The following is a 16,647-nucleotide window of genomic DNA, read 5'->3' on the forward strand; positions in this document are numbered from 1 at the left end:
TAATTCAATATTATTTTATTGCACAATATAATGATTGAACAAATATCAAGCACAACTATGAATCCGTCGAGGGGAATTAATTTTTTGGTCTCTAAGATTCCCGAATATTATTCCATTATATTTTTACTCTTGTTTATCATACTTTCATTTTTAAAGAAAACGAACAAATACATACATAACATAATAAATTCAATTTTTAGTAAAGTTCTTTTCTTATTATCATTCGCGAAATACTCTGGTGCCAACTTTGAAATCGAAAAATCTACCACATTCGCTATTCATAATAAATACAATATAATATAAGTATAATATTCATAATAAATTCATAATAAACGATATGTCTTGAGAATTGAACCGTATAATTTTAATCAATTGCATTTCGTAAGTGAAATCATATATGTTTAGTAAACAAGATAAAATGATAGGAACTGTCTTGAAGGATCTTACATTTCCGCACCATATAAGCGGAAAATATCCCTCGCTGACATTTGAAAGCAACTCTACTGACTGTTTTCCCAAATATAAATTTAGTTGCATCCTTTTCTGTCCAGAAAGAGGCGTTCCGGTATATGGTTCGATAATGATGTAAGTTTCATGCAGCCTGTCATCAGGGTTTAAACCACCTGCGTACTTCAACAGCTGTGGATCACCGTGTAAAAAGTGTGGCTCTGATAAGATTACCGGCAGTTTCTGTAATAATATTAAATCTTAAATTAAAGGAAGATATTTCTATTTTGTTATAATGTTACCTGACATTCCCAGACATCGATTAAGCCTTGTGGTAAACATTTTGGTATTTTATTTTCTAATAAACAATAGCACTGCGTCGTGTTTAAAAACCATGTCCTTTCCTTCATGACGAATCGTGAGCCAATTAAACCTCGTACCGAAATTTCATCTTTATAATCCGCTTCGATTGTTCTACACATACATCTTGATAACTGATACGGTATATTAACTTAAATAAAGTTATTTTTATTTAACAGTTAGCCAGTGTAATGAAGTAACAACAAATTTCAAGATAAAAGATTTGAATAATAATTATTTCTCTATTCTCAAGATTTCTTTCTTCCTGATATCAGATACAAAAAATACATGGTTTAAAAGTTTTATAAGAAATAATATTTCGTATTACATGAGAATGTGCATAAAGTTTTTAGTAATACTTTAAAAAATAATGTCGTACCTACATAAATCTGGTATAAACGTTGAAACAAAAGGCAATGGTTTTATTAATGGTGCCCAAATGATTGAGTCAGTTCCTCTTATTATATTACAATCTTCAGAGTTCCATATTTTTTGTTTTCTTTTTCCCATATAAGATGTTATATCTCCTAATCTCATTATATCATTAACACCTCTGTTAACAGAAAATGGCCCACGAAAAGTAGCGTTTATCTACCAATTGGGAAAATTAGTATTATTTATATACGCATTTACTTAAATATTACTATGAATATTTTTCGAACACCTTAGAAACATGAAACATTTTGTTAGCTGTTATGAAAATATCTGAATAATTCCTGCATTCCTTGACATTATTGTCTAAATTTGAAAGTAGAAAATGTTGGAAACTTATTATTAAAATATGTAAAGAATTTTTAATAAAAATTTTTATGACAAAGTATTAAAAATACAAAAATATGTTGCATGTTTTGTTTTTGCAAACAATTTTTACCCTCTGAAAGATACTGAGTAGATAAACATCTTGCTTGTCGGTTTTTCTCAACACTTGTGGCAGATTACTGCCTAATGTTTTGCATATCACATCCAATTCAGGGAATTTTCTTAAATCGCACGAAACTTTAATTCCATTGAAAAGCAGATCGTTAGGATTAGCTTTCAGAAAAATGGAACTACGGTTTGGAAATAGTTTCGGTATGTTATTACCATATTTTTCTATATATCCAGCAGGTAAGCTGGAGAGCTATACAAATATAATTAATTAAAATTATACATACCATTTACAGTTAAAGGTAATTAAATAATTCAGTATGCGAAAGGATAAAGGTTTAAATAAATCGTATGGACAATATTTTACATATTAGATTACTATAGATATTCTGTGTTAATATAATAATATTAAACTATTGAATAATTACGTAATCGATTATTGTCGAACTAAGAAGTTATTTTTTTTTAACTTAAATAGAAGGTGTCTAAAAACCGAGTTATAGAGCTTTCATCTTCGTATGCAATTATACTTGCCATCGACATGGTACCAATGTATGCAGGATTTAATATAGTGATTTTGTCATGTTCAGATAATTTCACACTCAAGTCTTTGTTAAAACTGTACATAGACTTTGTTGTATATGTAATTTCATCCATCGCATCGTCCACATCTATAATTTGTTTCTCGAGTATTTCACTAAATGTATTATAATATACATGTTAAAAAACGAATTAACAAGGATTGATAAATATTTAAAAACTTATTAGATCCAAATATTTACGGTATATATGTATTCAAATAATTAACTAAAATTAAACGATAAACACATTTTTTAAGATATTACTCATCTAAAATATTCCAAGATATAATATCTTTACGATACTATAATATTTCCTAATTAATACACTAACTAGCAAACATAAATTAGAAATATAAAACATGACGTATGACAAAATAGCGTATTCGAAACAATATGTTAACAATAAATACAATTGCATTTCTAGAAAAATATAAATTTCATTAAAATTTAATACACGAGACGTACAACGTAAGTACTTTCGTTCAATTTAATCTCTTACTCATAAGTAAATGGACCAACTTCATTGAAATATGGATTACTTCCACTCATCACTTCATCGGGATTGGTAACATTGAAGAAATGACACGTAAAAGTTAACTGCATAGGTGACTTCCATGCTTTGTATATTTTTGAATCTTCACGCAGTGATAATGCCTGTAAATTGTTATTTTACATGAGTAAATTCTGTGTAACTTATACGCATTATACAAATTTCTAATTTGAGCGAATTATATCATATCTTGAAAGAGCAATGTTTGAACTTTTATTATACTGAATTCAAATGTGTCATCGTTTTAAAAGGATGATTGAAAGGTAATTTTATTATAATTTGCAACTTTTCCAACGGTGTTCATACTATTCAATTTTCATTAAAACGAAGAACCATTTTTTGTAAAATACGAAAATTTATTTTACATAGTAAATTCAGTCTCCAAAAAAAGAAAAATAACATCATCTCGAAAGAAACATTATACAAAAATATTGATATAATGTATGGTTTCATAACAATGAAGAAGTTAATATTCTAATATCACGAATATAAATATTTAAATTAATATAACAGTTGGATCTTACCTCGGTTATTTTACTAATAAGTTTGTTCGAGAATAGCTCGGTTTGAGACACGTATAAACCAAAAATAATCCATATAATTGCACAACCGTAATAACACCACATTTTATAAAAATTACTGCGAACTTTTTCTTTAAAATTATCAGTTTGTCTATTATTAGGAGACATAATGCCAGTATTTTATTTCTGTATATGTATATTCTAATATTTATTTCAGTATTCTCAATCTTGTGCACAAACCAAATCTCTTCGCAGAAATTAGTAGGAAAACTCTCATATATTCGGTTTTTATACTGAACTTTGCAATGCTTGCAGCTTTCGTTATTAATAAATAATACATTCGTGCAATTATGGAATATGAATTCATGTTACGAACATAAACGATTACATAAATTATTTATATATTATCTACTAAAATCTCAAATCAATATTCTTGTTTTAGATTATTTTATACTTATGATCAATGTTATTTGTACTCATTTTTTAGTGATATTATTTTTCCAATTATGTACAAATACTTTTTAATATGTCTTTATATAAAAAAAAGTATTTGTGTAAATAAAAGTATATCAGTAAAATAAATAATCACAGTTTTTTAATTTTAGTCAAATAATTTATTTAAAAACTTTTGCTGCTCTCGTTGCTGTTTCTACCTGTTTTACCATCATACGCAACCCTTTGTTGTTACCTTCTCCACCCACCAGATGGTCAAGCTTCGCGCAATGTGGGATCAGGCATTCTGCACGCTGAACAACAGTGAAACGGCAGGAAAGAAATGGTGGCGTTACTTTAATTTTGTTAGAAACTTCTAGTTTTTTAATATTTAAAATTTTAACCAACTTTCATTTCTCGATACGTTCACGAATAATAATTCTGTGCCACTTTCTCGCTAACCTTCGTTGTCTCGAAAAAGTGCGTGGAAATACACCTCACAGACATTATAACCTAACAATTGTTCAGCGTTTGTGTTTAATCGTGAATCATAAGAATGGCAATGAACGAAGATTTCAGTTTCACTGAATTGTGTAGATTATGTTCGTTGAAGAGCAATCACCAGCTTCAAATATTCGACAAAGAAGGCGAACAGAGACAATTACTTTTTAAAATACGCTCCTGCATTCCTGCTGTAGTAAGTCATATTTCTTGTTGTATTTGTAAAATTAGTTAAGATTTACTGTCTTTATTGCTAAATTTAACTAATATTTGTCTCTTTGGTAAACATTATGTTACAACGTTATGTTAAAACGAGTGCGTATAGGATATTGGAAATAGAGAACTGTAGAAACCTGCTACAATACGTTTTATCATTGCTCTAATTAGAAGTTTATGCCGTAAAAATATTGAATGAAATAGCAAGCAAAAGTGTTCACAAAGTAATACGAACTTTCATTGATTATTTTGAAAAGAAGAATCGCAAACTAATTTTTAAATGGTCTGTCATAATAATTCTGTTTTTTAGTTTACAAATACAGAAATTTTCAACAATTACAACTTAGACTATGTATCGATTTAATGATTTTACATTTTGACATTTATAATTATTACACGACTTTTTTTACATATAATAATCAATATAAGTCACTTTTTAGGTTATTGTGATATTTCTTAATTGTAATACTAATAAGGGCAATTAAGAAGTAAAAGTTGACTATTTACAAGAAAGGGAGATATATAGTAACTCCGAAAACCTTTCAACAATTTAAAATTATTATTTATTTTAAAAATGTTAATTATGACAAGTCAAACATGTTAAGTTATATATGCTTAAATTAGGTACTCATACGCTTTATAATATTTTGTTAAAGAAATATAAATATACTGTTGTAATTTTATTTCCTGAATTTCACTTCAATTACTATGTTATATATATATTTATTTATATTTATATTTCTTTAACAAAATATTATAATGCGTATGGATATCTACTTCAAACATATATAACCTAACATGTTTATATACATATTGGAGATTATATTTTCTACAAACAAAATATTCAACCAATAATATTATCACAGATAACGAAAGAGGACGCTTTGCCCAAAAATATTTGTCAGAGATGCGTATACAAATTGGATATGTTTTACGAGTTTCGGGTGAGCTGCATGACGACCGATACTGTGTTAAAAAATTACGCGGACAGTTTGAAGCACCTCGCTGCATCTGTAAACCAGGTAAGTCTAAATGTTTAAATTAATCTGTAATTCATTTAATTAACAATTAATAATTTAAGTAATTCGTGAATGAAAAGCTACAAATAAAATTTCTCCCATTGTGTAGTGTGAGAAAAGCATGAACGAACTTTAATTCTAATTTTGTTGAAATAATTTTAATTTTACATAAATCAGATTATTTAATATATGCATAAACGAGTTAAGCTAAATATGGGTGTTAATTCTTTACATACGAAATTTTCATTTTGATTTATAATGTTAGAAGCTAAGTAAATATAAATTTAGAATATAATATTTATTATAGAAATATTATTGCAAACAAATTTAGAAATATGCAGCATAATTATTTAAATTTTTATATAATAATTTAGATATTTTATAAAATAAATAACAAATATAAGATTTTTATATTACGTAGAAAATGAATAGGTAATAATCTATGTATGCTTTTATTTGTTTTACTGACATGTATTTATGTGTTTTACTGACAAAGGTTCAACCGGAATCTAAATTTATTTTATATATAAATTTATGGATGCATATAATAGTGCATGACTCAAAATAATAAACAAAATGTTCTCAAAAATTAATTTCTCCAAAAACAAACATTCACTAATTTCTTGAAAGTTATACATTAAAACACATGTTACTGTTTCTTCAATATCTTTAATACCAAAACAATAATTATACATCCCATTATTATTTTCACATCATTCAACGACCAATGCTTATTATTATCTACGACATTAAATTATATAGTTAAAAATAACAGATTAAATTATATGTATAATATGACCCTTTTTTAATCTATAAAAAGAAAAATGTATATTCTGCTCACATGAATGGTACGTCTGTATACTTCACTTAAACACAAGAAGTCTAGTTAAAAGTATATTTATAACGTTACCACTAAATATAGCAACAAACGAGCAACTCGTAGGAATACTTGTTTATGGAGCACCAGTTTATTTGCTCTTAATTGATTTCATGAGACACATCAGGCGCGTTTAATATCCTCGCGAGAGCACGTGGTTTACGACTGGGAGCAAGTGCCTTACAAATGGAGGAGACAGCGCGCTTAATAAAGGTAGATTAAAGGTCTGACATAAAGCTCATGGTATCTCGTGGAGGCAACGACGAAGAGAAAAGAGGGAGAGAGAGCAAGAATTTTTTCCAGAGCAACATTGGAAAATTTATCGTTGTACGAGCCGGACACGAATAGCCAGAAGGAATCAGGCTATCCCCGTACGATGGGGGTCGTACGTATTCTAGGAAGTACCAGAGACTCTTTACAAGCTCGTAAACTCGGGTGGCAATTTCCGACATGACGCGTTAAAGTGACTTTATGCGTCGAATGGGTGGCCGACACGAGTTCCACATTTCGAGCGGCGTAAAAAGCCCTTTACGCGACACGCGCTCGCGTTCTACCACCTCTGCCCAGTGTTGTCTCTCCGTTCCACCTTCTTTCGTGCCGATTTCGGCTCTGTACTATGCTCGATAAGCGTACGAACGTGCGCGCGAGAAGAGACCGCAGCAGATGAAGAGGGTGAGAGAGGGCCATGCGAAACCGTGCAACCGACTAAAAGAAAGGAGAGGGAACGAGGGGCGTCGCTGATCGGTAGCTCGAGGTCCTTGATTCTCTCTCTGTTCCTCCTTCGCACCCCTTGCTTAGCCAACGAAGCATGATCCCAATAATTCCACCCTCACACACGCGACTCCTCGTGCAGAGAACCCAGCTGGAGGGGATAATATACAGATAAGCAGACACGGATGAACAGATAGGGCAAAAGAGAGACAGATCACGCGACCAGTCGGGATAGAGGGTTTGTAAAAGGTACGCATGTGTGTGCCTATATGTGTATACGTGTGTGCAACCGTCGCGGCGCTATTGATCGACTCTCCATAGCTAGGCTGCGTCGCGCACAGAAAGCGAAAGTCAGTTCTCCTTTTCTTCGACGTCTCGCCTAGTTCCTTCTTTCTCACTCTTTTCCGTTCACGGGTACAACGTCTCCGTTCCCTTCTCTCCTTTACCTTCGTCTTCTTTTCTACCCTTCCCCTGTCCTTCTTTCACCAGCTCCTCTCTGTCTCTATTCCACTACGCGTCTCGTCGCTCCCCAATCCAAGATTGTTCGATCCCCTTCCCTTGCTAGTTGGCCCGTTGGATCTCCTTGTCCCGGGCACAGGTGCAACGAGGAGCAGACCTATACACCTCTGAAAACCTGTTTCGAGGTCTGGAATACCCCGTCGTAAACGGCCGACGAAGTCTCGTTACCCGGTTGATCGTTGATGCGGTCAACCGAGGAGAGCTAGGGAGCAAAGAAAGCAGAGGAAGCGAACGGTACTTATATACTGCTAGGTGGTTGCTCGCGTTTATGTATCGTGTTTAGTTTAGCCTAATCGCGCATATGTACCATCCAATGATACGTCACTCCTTCTAGTCTCTCTCTGTCTCCTTATCTGCCTGTTTCTATTTGATTCTGTCCTCTCCTACTCTCTTTCAGTCGCTCGCTTAGTCAATGTCAGTGTCAAGGTCAGCGGGCCGACGCACTGCAGAGCGCCGCCGCCGACGCCGCCGTCGACTGGTGCTACGCTACTCTCTTCCGTCATTGTGTGTATCCGGCAAGCGAGTGACTCGGTAGTCTGTGTATACGACACAAGGTATACACGAAGGTCTCTTCGCGCGCATACTTGCCTCTCTAGGGCGTCCCTGCCTTTCTCTTTCTCTTTCCCTTTTTTCTTCCTCTCGTTCTCGCTCTCCGAATCTCCCCTTCTTTTTCGCTCTGTTTCTTTCTCTCTCTTTGTCTCTGTCTCTCTCTCGCGTGTTCTCGTCGTCGCGCCAGCCACGATGCATTCCGCGGGGATCTCCACTCGATATCGTTGCACCGCGCCGTCTCGTCCGCATATCGCTTCTCCCGTGCCTATTCTTCTTTCCCTTCTACCGGTTCAGTATCGCTCGGTGCTTGTTCCCGCACCTAGTCGCGCCAATTTCGCTTGCTCACCGGGACGCGCTTAGTCTCACCGATCGAATAGAACCGTTTATACCAAGTTCGCGCATACTTGGCTCCATAACCCGAGTGTCGCCGTTCCATTTCCCTCCGCCTCTTCCTCCTTGTTTTGTCTTCGTCCGATCGGTGCACCCTGTGTGGTCTTGCTCTCCACAGCACATCGCCACGGTGCATTCCGTGGAGACCTCCACTCGATATCGTTACGCCGCGCTGCATCCGTGTGTCACCGGCTATCTCATCTCTCCCTTTCTCTCTCCCTCCCCTTTTTCTCTCTTACACACACACATACACATTCTGTCCCTCTTTCTCTCCGGTTTTTTCTTTAGTCGCCTTCGTTTCCCTCGTTCCCTCTGAATATAGCTCGTTCTTTCTCCAGTCGACTGGTCGTTGCTCTCTTTCCTTCTTCTTACCCTCTCTGTTCTCCTTCCCTTCCTCACTCTCTCGCTAGAGGGTTATCCCCTCTGCTTCGACCAGACGTTTTTTCGTCTCTTTGTCCTTGCATCCTCCCGCGCCGGGAATCGGCGGCTAGCTCCGCGGGACACACTCTGGTTGCCCCGTAAAACGCGAGATTCTTTCGTGGCGTCGCGAAAAGAAGGAACGCGCGTGGTCATAGAGTTTCCGTTGTTCTTCTCAACGTCATTGTCGCGTTAAAAATTCTTCGTTATCGGAGTCTAAGGCTAACGTGTTCTGGTCTCTACCAGCCACCTCCGGTCTGGACGACGAGCCTCGTGGTCGCTCAATTTTTTTCACCCAGTTCGGAAACTCCCAGCAGAACGGGCGGCATGACGACGCGCGATGGACACTGATGTGATGTGCCGTTGAGTTGCTCGCCTTGTGACGGTGTCAGTGATATCTTTCCTCGAGGACATCCGACCCAGTGAGTCGATTGGGACCGTGCGGTTTTCCTCGGCCTCTGCAGGGGAACAAAGTGTGTGTAGGTACGTGAGCCGGGAGATCAGCCCGATAGCGTTTGCTCGTCTTTTGTGGGAACCTTCGTGTCTGCCTTTCTGTAAGCTAACTTCTTTCTCCGTCTCTCTTTTTCTTTCTTTCTTTCCCTTCTTTCGTCTTCCCGGTCGTTCTTCCCTCACTCTCGTTTCCTGTCTCTCTCGTTTCGGTCATCGTTCTTTCCCGGAGGACCTTGACGGAGCAGGCTACGCGAACAGATCTTTTCGGTTCCTTCGAAAGTCCCTGTCTTTTATGTATTCGATGTCGTCTCTGGGGGATACAGGCTTCTGTGATGCTTCTCGGCGATACGACCATTCTCTCCGGCTTGTTCCGATACCTTCGTGTCGCGAACCAGCGTCACGTGGACGAAATTTTGATTTCTCGACAGCTTCTTTTATAGTATATTAGAGTCTTCCCCGGTTTTTATGCAAATTTTTAATCATCAGCAATTTACAACTAAATATTCAATATTCTTGTATTCCTACGAGTGGCTTTTAGAGATTATTGCACGATTTTCACTATTTAATCAGCTTGTTGAATATCTATAACTTTTCCTTAGAATTCCTTTTACAAAACGTTTCAATTTTTGGAGAATTTACTACTTAAATTCTCGTCGAGATCGATTTCAATAATTGCTTCGGATAATTAGTGATTTTTGAACGTTATTATGCAACTTGAATTTTCTTATCAGTTCGAAAAATATTTTTGAACTTTGTCTCTAAAATTCTCCTTAAAAAATTTTTACTTTTGAAAAGCTTAATGCTTCGTTATTAGGAGAACTTCATCAATTATCACAACAATTAGTGTTTTTTTAGAGGAAATTGCATGACCAATTTTTCCATCACTTTTTTTACTTAAAAAGATATTCCTCCGAAGTTTTCATTTCTGGAAAGCGTTAATTATGTTTCACATCAGTTCACAAGGAATCGAATACGTTCCATTTAGCTGAAGAATTATTTGAAACTCAGTTTCTGGTAAATATCGATTATCGTTAATAGATATTTGGCACCGAGTGCGGCTTCGTGCATGCTCCGCTCAGCTCAGTTCCCGTGATTAATCGTTTTCCCATATCGGTTTCGAAGCTGTTACGCTTTTGTGCTCGAATTGATAGAAATGTCGCAAAATGCTGTTCATTCCTATAGATTTCCTTCAATTTTACAATCAAATAAACGCATTGTGTCGATAATTGTATTTTGCAAATATATTTTACTAATACAATGACCATTGTCCCAAACATTGTGACAAGTATCAGTTAGTGAAAATCGTAATACATCTGTCCATTTTTCCCACTTACTTAGTTTCTCCATCGTTTATGATAAATTTAACCACAATCTCCTTTTTTATGATTTTACATAATCTTATATTTTATGATTGTTTTAATACGAATCGAGTTTATTAACCTAATTAATCTCGTATTTTTATACAACCAAGATATCTCTGGAAGCGTGATCCGCATGTTGCTCAACTAAATTGATAATTCGTGATAGCAACATTTCTGAGAAAGTCCAGTTCGAAATTTGAAATAAATCGATCTCCTTGCATCAGTTCTTTTTAACCGCTTTAAGTTTTTAACAAAAAGCTTTATATATCTTATCTTGTAGCTGATATGATAGTTAAAGGTCCTTTTATCGCATATCCACCATAACGGGATCTACAAATCGCTATAGAAATATTTAAAAAATAAAAATTTTATTAATTTAAGAAGTTGCTACTGTAGGTTATACTGTTAATTGTTGAAAAAATAGTTAAATTATATAAATATGCTTGTTAAGAGCTACTAATATGCAGAATACCTGATAGTGGGCATTTTTCAAATTACCGCAAAAGTAAAAATTGGTAAGGTCAGTTAATCTCTTATCATCTACGAATTAACATCTAATTTGCTGTGTTTCAATGACTAATCAAAGAAAAAATTTGATGAAAACTTAAGAAGGCGCCTGTCCTTCTCAAAAACGACTTATACTGGTACAAAACATAATGCAACAATAAAACAATAATTAATAGGGCACTGATAAGGACAAGATGTCTAATGGTAGCCAGCAACAACAGCGATCGGCTTATGTGGAAGCGCATGCCGTGGCTCATGCTGCAGTACAGCAACATATGGCACAACAAGCTGCACAAGCGAGGCTTGCTGGCCCTGGTCCACCTGCGACACCTCAGACACCTAATCCAACCTTTACCTTACCCGACGATGGTTTGGGTTATGACGATGGTGTACGCGTACTCCGCTCTATCGGAACATGGTAAGTTTTCCTTTTATGCTAGTGTCAAATCTTACAAGAAGTGAGATTGTTATGCTATTCGTTGGAATGATTTTTTTTTATAATAAGAGATACAGTAATTATTATCTGTCAGAATATAAATGTTAAAATATTGATTGCAAAATTCGAAATAGGTCTCCAGATTATTCAGCAGCAATGCGCCCTGGTGGTGTAATGCCTCCATTTCCTGGTGCAATGGATCAGCAGTTTGGGAGTAGAGCCCCTACAGTAAATCAGCCATTAAGAACTACAAACAATATAACGTCTCGCCCGGGATTTGCGTCAAAGGCCACGAATACAGGTGAACCGGCGACAAAGGCGTTCGCTTGCACCGTTTGTGGCAAAGGTCTTGCTCGTAAGGATAAGCTCGTTATTCACATGCGTATTCATACAGGGGAGAAGCCGTATTCCTGCGAAGTTTGCGGTAAGTGTGTCTAAACTGTTGCTTTACATTGTACGATAATTTATGTACTTGTTTGAGTTTAACTGATGTTACGGCTTTTGCTTCTAGGTAAAGCATTTGCCCGCAGAGATAAACTAGTTATTCATATGAACAAGTTGAGACACAGACCGGGAGTGGCGCCACTTTCTACACCTACAGCTCCGAATTCGGATCAACAGCAGCAACAACAGCAGCAACAGCAACAAGCTCAGCAACAACAGCAACAAGCACAACAACCGCAGCAGCAGCAACAATCTCGGCAGGATACTATACACAAATTGAAGGAAGAACCAGTTAGTTGGGCGTGTGAATTATGCGGTCGAGCATTAGCCACAAGAGATGAATGGATGCAGCATGCTCGGTAATTTCTGTTTATGTTTACATCTGTAGTAGTAAATATAAATATTTAAAATTTTATTCCAGAACAATATTTTCAATATAAGAGAAATAATATTTATTAATAGAAGATACTTTTATTAAATACAATATTCATTAGCGTATAAGAAATTTTGAAAAATTTTTGTACGCAATTATTATAATAGCTTCAATATAGAAATTCATGGAATATATAAGTAATATAATTATATTATTTAGCAATATTTAATTCTCGATATGTTGGGAAAAATGTTATAAATAATTGAAAAGAAAATAGAAAGAACATATTTCTAACTGTTCGTAATGAACGTATTTATCTCAAAATACATACATCATCATTAATTGTTTGATAATTTATTGTTGTGTAATTGAACATCTTCTGTTACAGTTCTCACTTGGAAGCATCGGCTCCGCCACAACATGCAGCACCATATTTCCCGGGATCTACAGCTCCTCCGCAAGCATACGCATCTGAGAGGCATTTCTGTCTTATGTGCCGTACAGATTTTACAGATAAGGCTGAATTTATGTTCCACGTACGTTCCCATTTCGAACCTCACGCGCAGCAAACGCCATCTCAGCATTCGAGTGGTAAACAAGGAAGCGATCCTGCAACGGCCGAATTGATCGCCCGTGGACTGGTCGATCCTTCGGGATTATGCAGCTAGAATTATCCTTCCTGTCATTATGCGCCATCGATTCGTGTCTTACCATAGTACAAGTTCTCTACTCCATTTTGACCAGAACTTCTGCATAGGATGTCATGCGTATTGTGATTGTAATGAATATGTACTGATTTATAACGAGAGATACACAGTAGTATATTTCTCTATAAATATTAACGGATACACACAGTTTATCGTTTGTTTCACGCTGCAAGGGAAACTAAATACAGCTTTTAAAAATTGTTGTACGAATCCTTTGAATATCGCATAATTCGTTCGTCCGATAGTTGATCACAAGTCAATAAACATAAAGTGCACTGCTTTCAGGAAATAACAGAGAACAATATTTTTTTGCATTGCACATATCACCGAAATTAAAGATTTCGAATTAACATAGGAGTACTACTGTGTATCCCGAATATTATATATAATAAATTGGGACATACATTATATTCGTCAGGTATTTAGGTATTGACGCGATACTGATTTATATGGTAAGAGATTATACTATTGCGCCAATATTTAAGTATGATTACTTAATAGTATACGTTCCTACATAGCTAGCTTTCCGCTATCTTTAGCCATTAGCAATATCTGCCATGTAACGTACAGGTTTGTTCTCAATGCTATTATAGTTCTTTTTACACATTTTACGATCAACGACCTGTTTCGTATGTTTCACAATTTGAAGATTTTATTGTTTCGAAGTAATTATATTTTTTAAATTATACGTTTCGGCGCTTTAAAACGGTACGTATATGATGTGAAGAAATTCTTTTTAAATAGAAATTTTTTGTCTAGTTTAAAAATCATTTATTTGACTATCTGTTAAGGTTATATTCTAATTATATGATTATTTTTGTTCTTTTTTAAATGAAATTCATTGATCTTCCAAAGGCGATGTATTATTAGCCACATTATCGATTTATAATACCAAACGTGTAGTTTTTATTGTTGTGTAGCGTAAGTGTTGATACACAAATATTTTACCGGATACGACAAAACATACCCAGATGTTTTATATTCTATAATCTATTCTAGATCAAGCAGATTTCTTTTACTGTTTGCTTAAAAACTTGTTTATTGTTACGATTATCCTTGGTACCTGAAGTATGAATATGTACTTAACCAGGGAAGGGTTTATATTACATATACGACAGATTTTCGCTTTATTACAGTTAATGAGAACATGAAAAAACAAAAGTGTACTTATAAGTACGTGTACTTATAAGCTTGAGTATCTAATGCCTTTTAATCTTTCAACATTCTTTTATTACACTTTATCGATTTCCAATTCAATTTTAATCAATGGAAACCTCGTACGCTTTTTTTATTACTCAATGTAAAAATTAGCAGCAATGTCGTTTCACAATATTAGTTCATCGAGTGCCCGCGAGAGACATGCATTGTGAACAAACTGTCTCTTCCAATAACTTCATAGGATTCGCTTCTACAGCGCTTTCTTCCTCTCGTCTTTAGAATAAAACATTATATAGTCAGCGAGAACATAATGTTGCTAAAACTGCCGTGCCTCCTGCCTCACGTACGACTCATTTCCGGCTTATTTTCGATCCAAATTACTTCCAGGATAACGGTGCCTAAAATGGTATACTTCAAAAAGAAAGAAAAAGAAAAAAGCTATACCTACCGTTAGGTATATATTTTGTATAATTCTAACTAGTGCAATATAGTGTTAATCGTATCGACAATAGTTGCGATTGTTACGAAGAAAAGGAAGGACGAAGACGAAAAATGAAGACAAAATGTGAATGAAAAGACAGAAAAGGAGGTTCTGCGAGTAATTTTGATAGAAAACGTTCGCTGACACTCGTGCGATAAATATGCATGAACAATAACCGTTTATAGCGGCTTAATTAGTAACGATGTAAAGGAAATGGAGAAAAATAAGACAAAAATGCCGGCCTTTCTTCTAATGCAGTTAACGAGAAACATCTTTTACATAGTTTGTATGAATTTAGAATAGTTGGAGTTAGGTCGTTGAAAATTTGATACAAAGCTGAACGATTCGTGTAAGCGGATTCCACTTTTCCCACGTCCGTCTATTGTGTCTGATGTCACAATGAATCAGTGATAGAAAATTGAAGAATTAAAAAGAGGTGATTAAAGGGATTAAATGGAGCGATTAAACGGAGTGTAACAACGACCGACACGAAGGTGCAAATATGAAAACTAATTTACGGTCTTGATTTTTACGAACGAAGAGTACCAGAAACCAGCATGACATAGTTCGAAAAATTATGCCTGCCATTTGCACGCCGTCGATGAAAATGTAAATTTGTAGAGATTGCAATAATATGTCTATCGAGGATCTAACGCGATCCAGCGTTTCTTCTAGAGTTTTTCTTTTTCTTGTTTCGAAGAGAATTGCATGCGGGAATGAAACGTTTATGCGATGTAAAGCGTAATGATTTATAATCGTGGTACTTTGTACGATCGAGAGTGGAATATTATATTTAATAGACGTATAGTGCCTTTTCTCTGGGATTTATCCGATTTCGTTTTAATCATTTGAAATTGAAACGTGTTAAGGAGGCACATTGGCATATGAATTTTTAAATAAGTATAAGTTTAATATAGATAAGATGAGAGTTGTTCTTCTCGTTCTTTTATGTTTTTTTCTATTTCCTCTTTTATTACTATTATTTTCTGTTTGTTTCTGTTGTGAGGAGTGAATGATTGATGCCACTGCCTCTAGCAGCTGTTTTTAGATTACTTTTATACTGTTGATGTCACGCGCAGCTAATCAGAGTCAGTATATTACTGCCATAATCATGAAACGAAATGTATAACCAATATACCTTTATAAATAAAAGACAACTGAAAAAGTAAAACATTGCCTTTCACATTACTGAAATATATTCGAATGATTCTGAATTAATATTGGAGAAACGCGTAATGTAATACATGGCATACTAGTTTTCCTATCTTGTTTGTTTTGTATAGCATAAGAATTTTAAGAACATTATTCATATTATAAATATTATTCAACAATATTTTTTGCGTTTCATTAAATTAATCAAGCTTCAGAAATTGATATTTGTTATAAATAAGCTATTTGATAACTAGATTGGGTATATTTATGTATTTATGGGAAATTTAAATCTCCAAAAATTTACAAGACGCGCGTGATATACAAACATTTTCGAAGTAAGTCACTTATTATGATATTCAGTGAATAAGACAAATTTCTTATACAAGTTGTCTCCATAAAAATACCTACGAATTTGAATAAAAATTCAGTATACGAGCAACTAATTTCTCTACGTTGAAACATACTAAAAGCTTAAAAGCTTGTCATAATTCTATCTATCAACTTATGACAGTAGAATGGAAAAAGAAAAAATGGATGAAGTGACCAAATGTAACACGGATGCAGGGCATTCAAGTGGCTCGACAAGTATGTAACCGGTGCTCGCATGCTGCATCCAGCGTG

General features: G+C 34.9%; 2 protein-coding genes across 2 annotated transcripts; one reads left to right on the forward strand and one right to left on the reverse strand.

Moving 5' to 3' along the window:
* Positions 1–262: 262 nt before the first annotated feature.
* Positions 263–3,494, reverse strand: LOC100750049 (sensory neuron membrane protein 2-like). Its single transcript, XM_033322841.1, has 8 exons — positions 3,330–3,494; positions 2,755–2,909; positions 2,209–2,371; positions 1,679–1,927; positions 1,191–1,398; positions 750–958; positions 448–690; positions 263–274 (listed from the first exon to the last, which is right to left on the reverse strand). The coding sequence occupies exons 1-8, from the start codon at positions 3,492–3,494 to the stop codon at positions 263–265; spliced, it is 1,404 nt and encodes a 467-aa protein (XP_033178732.1).
* An 820-nt stretch (positions 3,495–4,314) lies between these two features.
* On the forward strand, positions 4,315–13,936 carry LOC100748228 (endothelial zinc finger protein induced by tumor necrosis factor alpha). Its single transcript, XM_003492320.4, has 6 exons — positions 4,315–4,455; positions 5,342–5,497; positions 11,452–11,693; positions 11,846–12,135; positions 12,223–12,514; positions 12,917–13,936. The coding sequence occupies exons 1-6, from the start codon at positions 4,315–4,317 to the stop codon at positions 13,194–13,196; spliced, it is 1,401 nt and encodes a 466-aa protein (XP_003492368.1). The 3' UTR covers positions 13,197–13,936.
* The last annotated feature ends 2,711 nt before the right edge of the window (positions 13,937–16,647 follow it).

This window comes from Bombus impatiens, unplaced genomic scaffold (genome assembly GCF_000188095.3).
Source record: "Bombus impatiens unplaced genomic scaffold, BIMP_2.2 scf_0673, whole genome shotgun sequence".
Taxonomy (NCBI): Eukaryota; Metazoa; Arthropoda; class Insecta; order Hymenoptera; family Apidae; genus Bombus; species Bombus impatiens.

Excerpts from the sequence above, each read along its gene's own strand:
- LOC100750049 (XM_033322841.1), bottom strand. The coding sequence starts at position 3,494 with ATGTCTCCTAATAATAGACAAACTGATAATTTTAAAGAAAAAGTTCGC. Across the intron at positions 2,372-2,754 it reads GTTGGTCCATTTACTTATGA|TGAAATACTCGAGAAACAAA; the intron begins GTAAGAGATTAA and ends TAATACATTTAG. Across the intron at positions 1,928-2,208 it reads ACATTGGTACCATGTCGATG|CTCTCCAGCTTACCTGCTGG; the intron begins GCAAGTATAATT and ends ATATTTGTATAG.
- LOC100748228 (XM_003492320.4), top strand. The coding sequence starts at position 4,315 with ATGGCAATGAACGAAGATTTCAGTTTCACTGAATTGTGTAGATTATGT. Across the intron at positions 11,694-11,845 it reads CTCCGCTCTATCGGAACATG|GTCTCCAGATTATTCAGCAG; the intron begins GTAAGTTTTCCT and ends AATTCGAAATAG. Across the intron at positions 12,515-12,916 it reads GAATGGATGCAGCATGCTCG|TTCTCACTTGGAAGCATCGG; the intron begins GTAATTTCTGTT and ends CTTCTGTTACAG.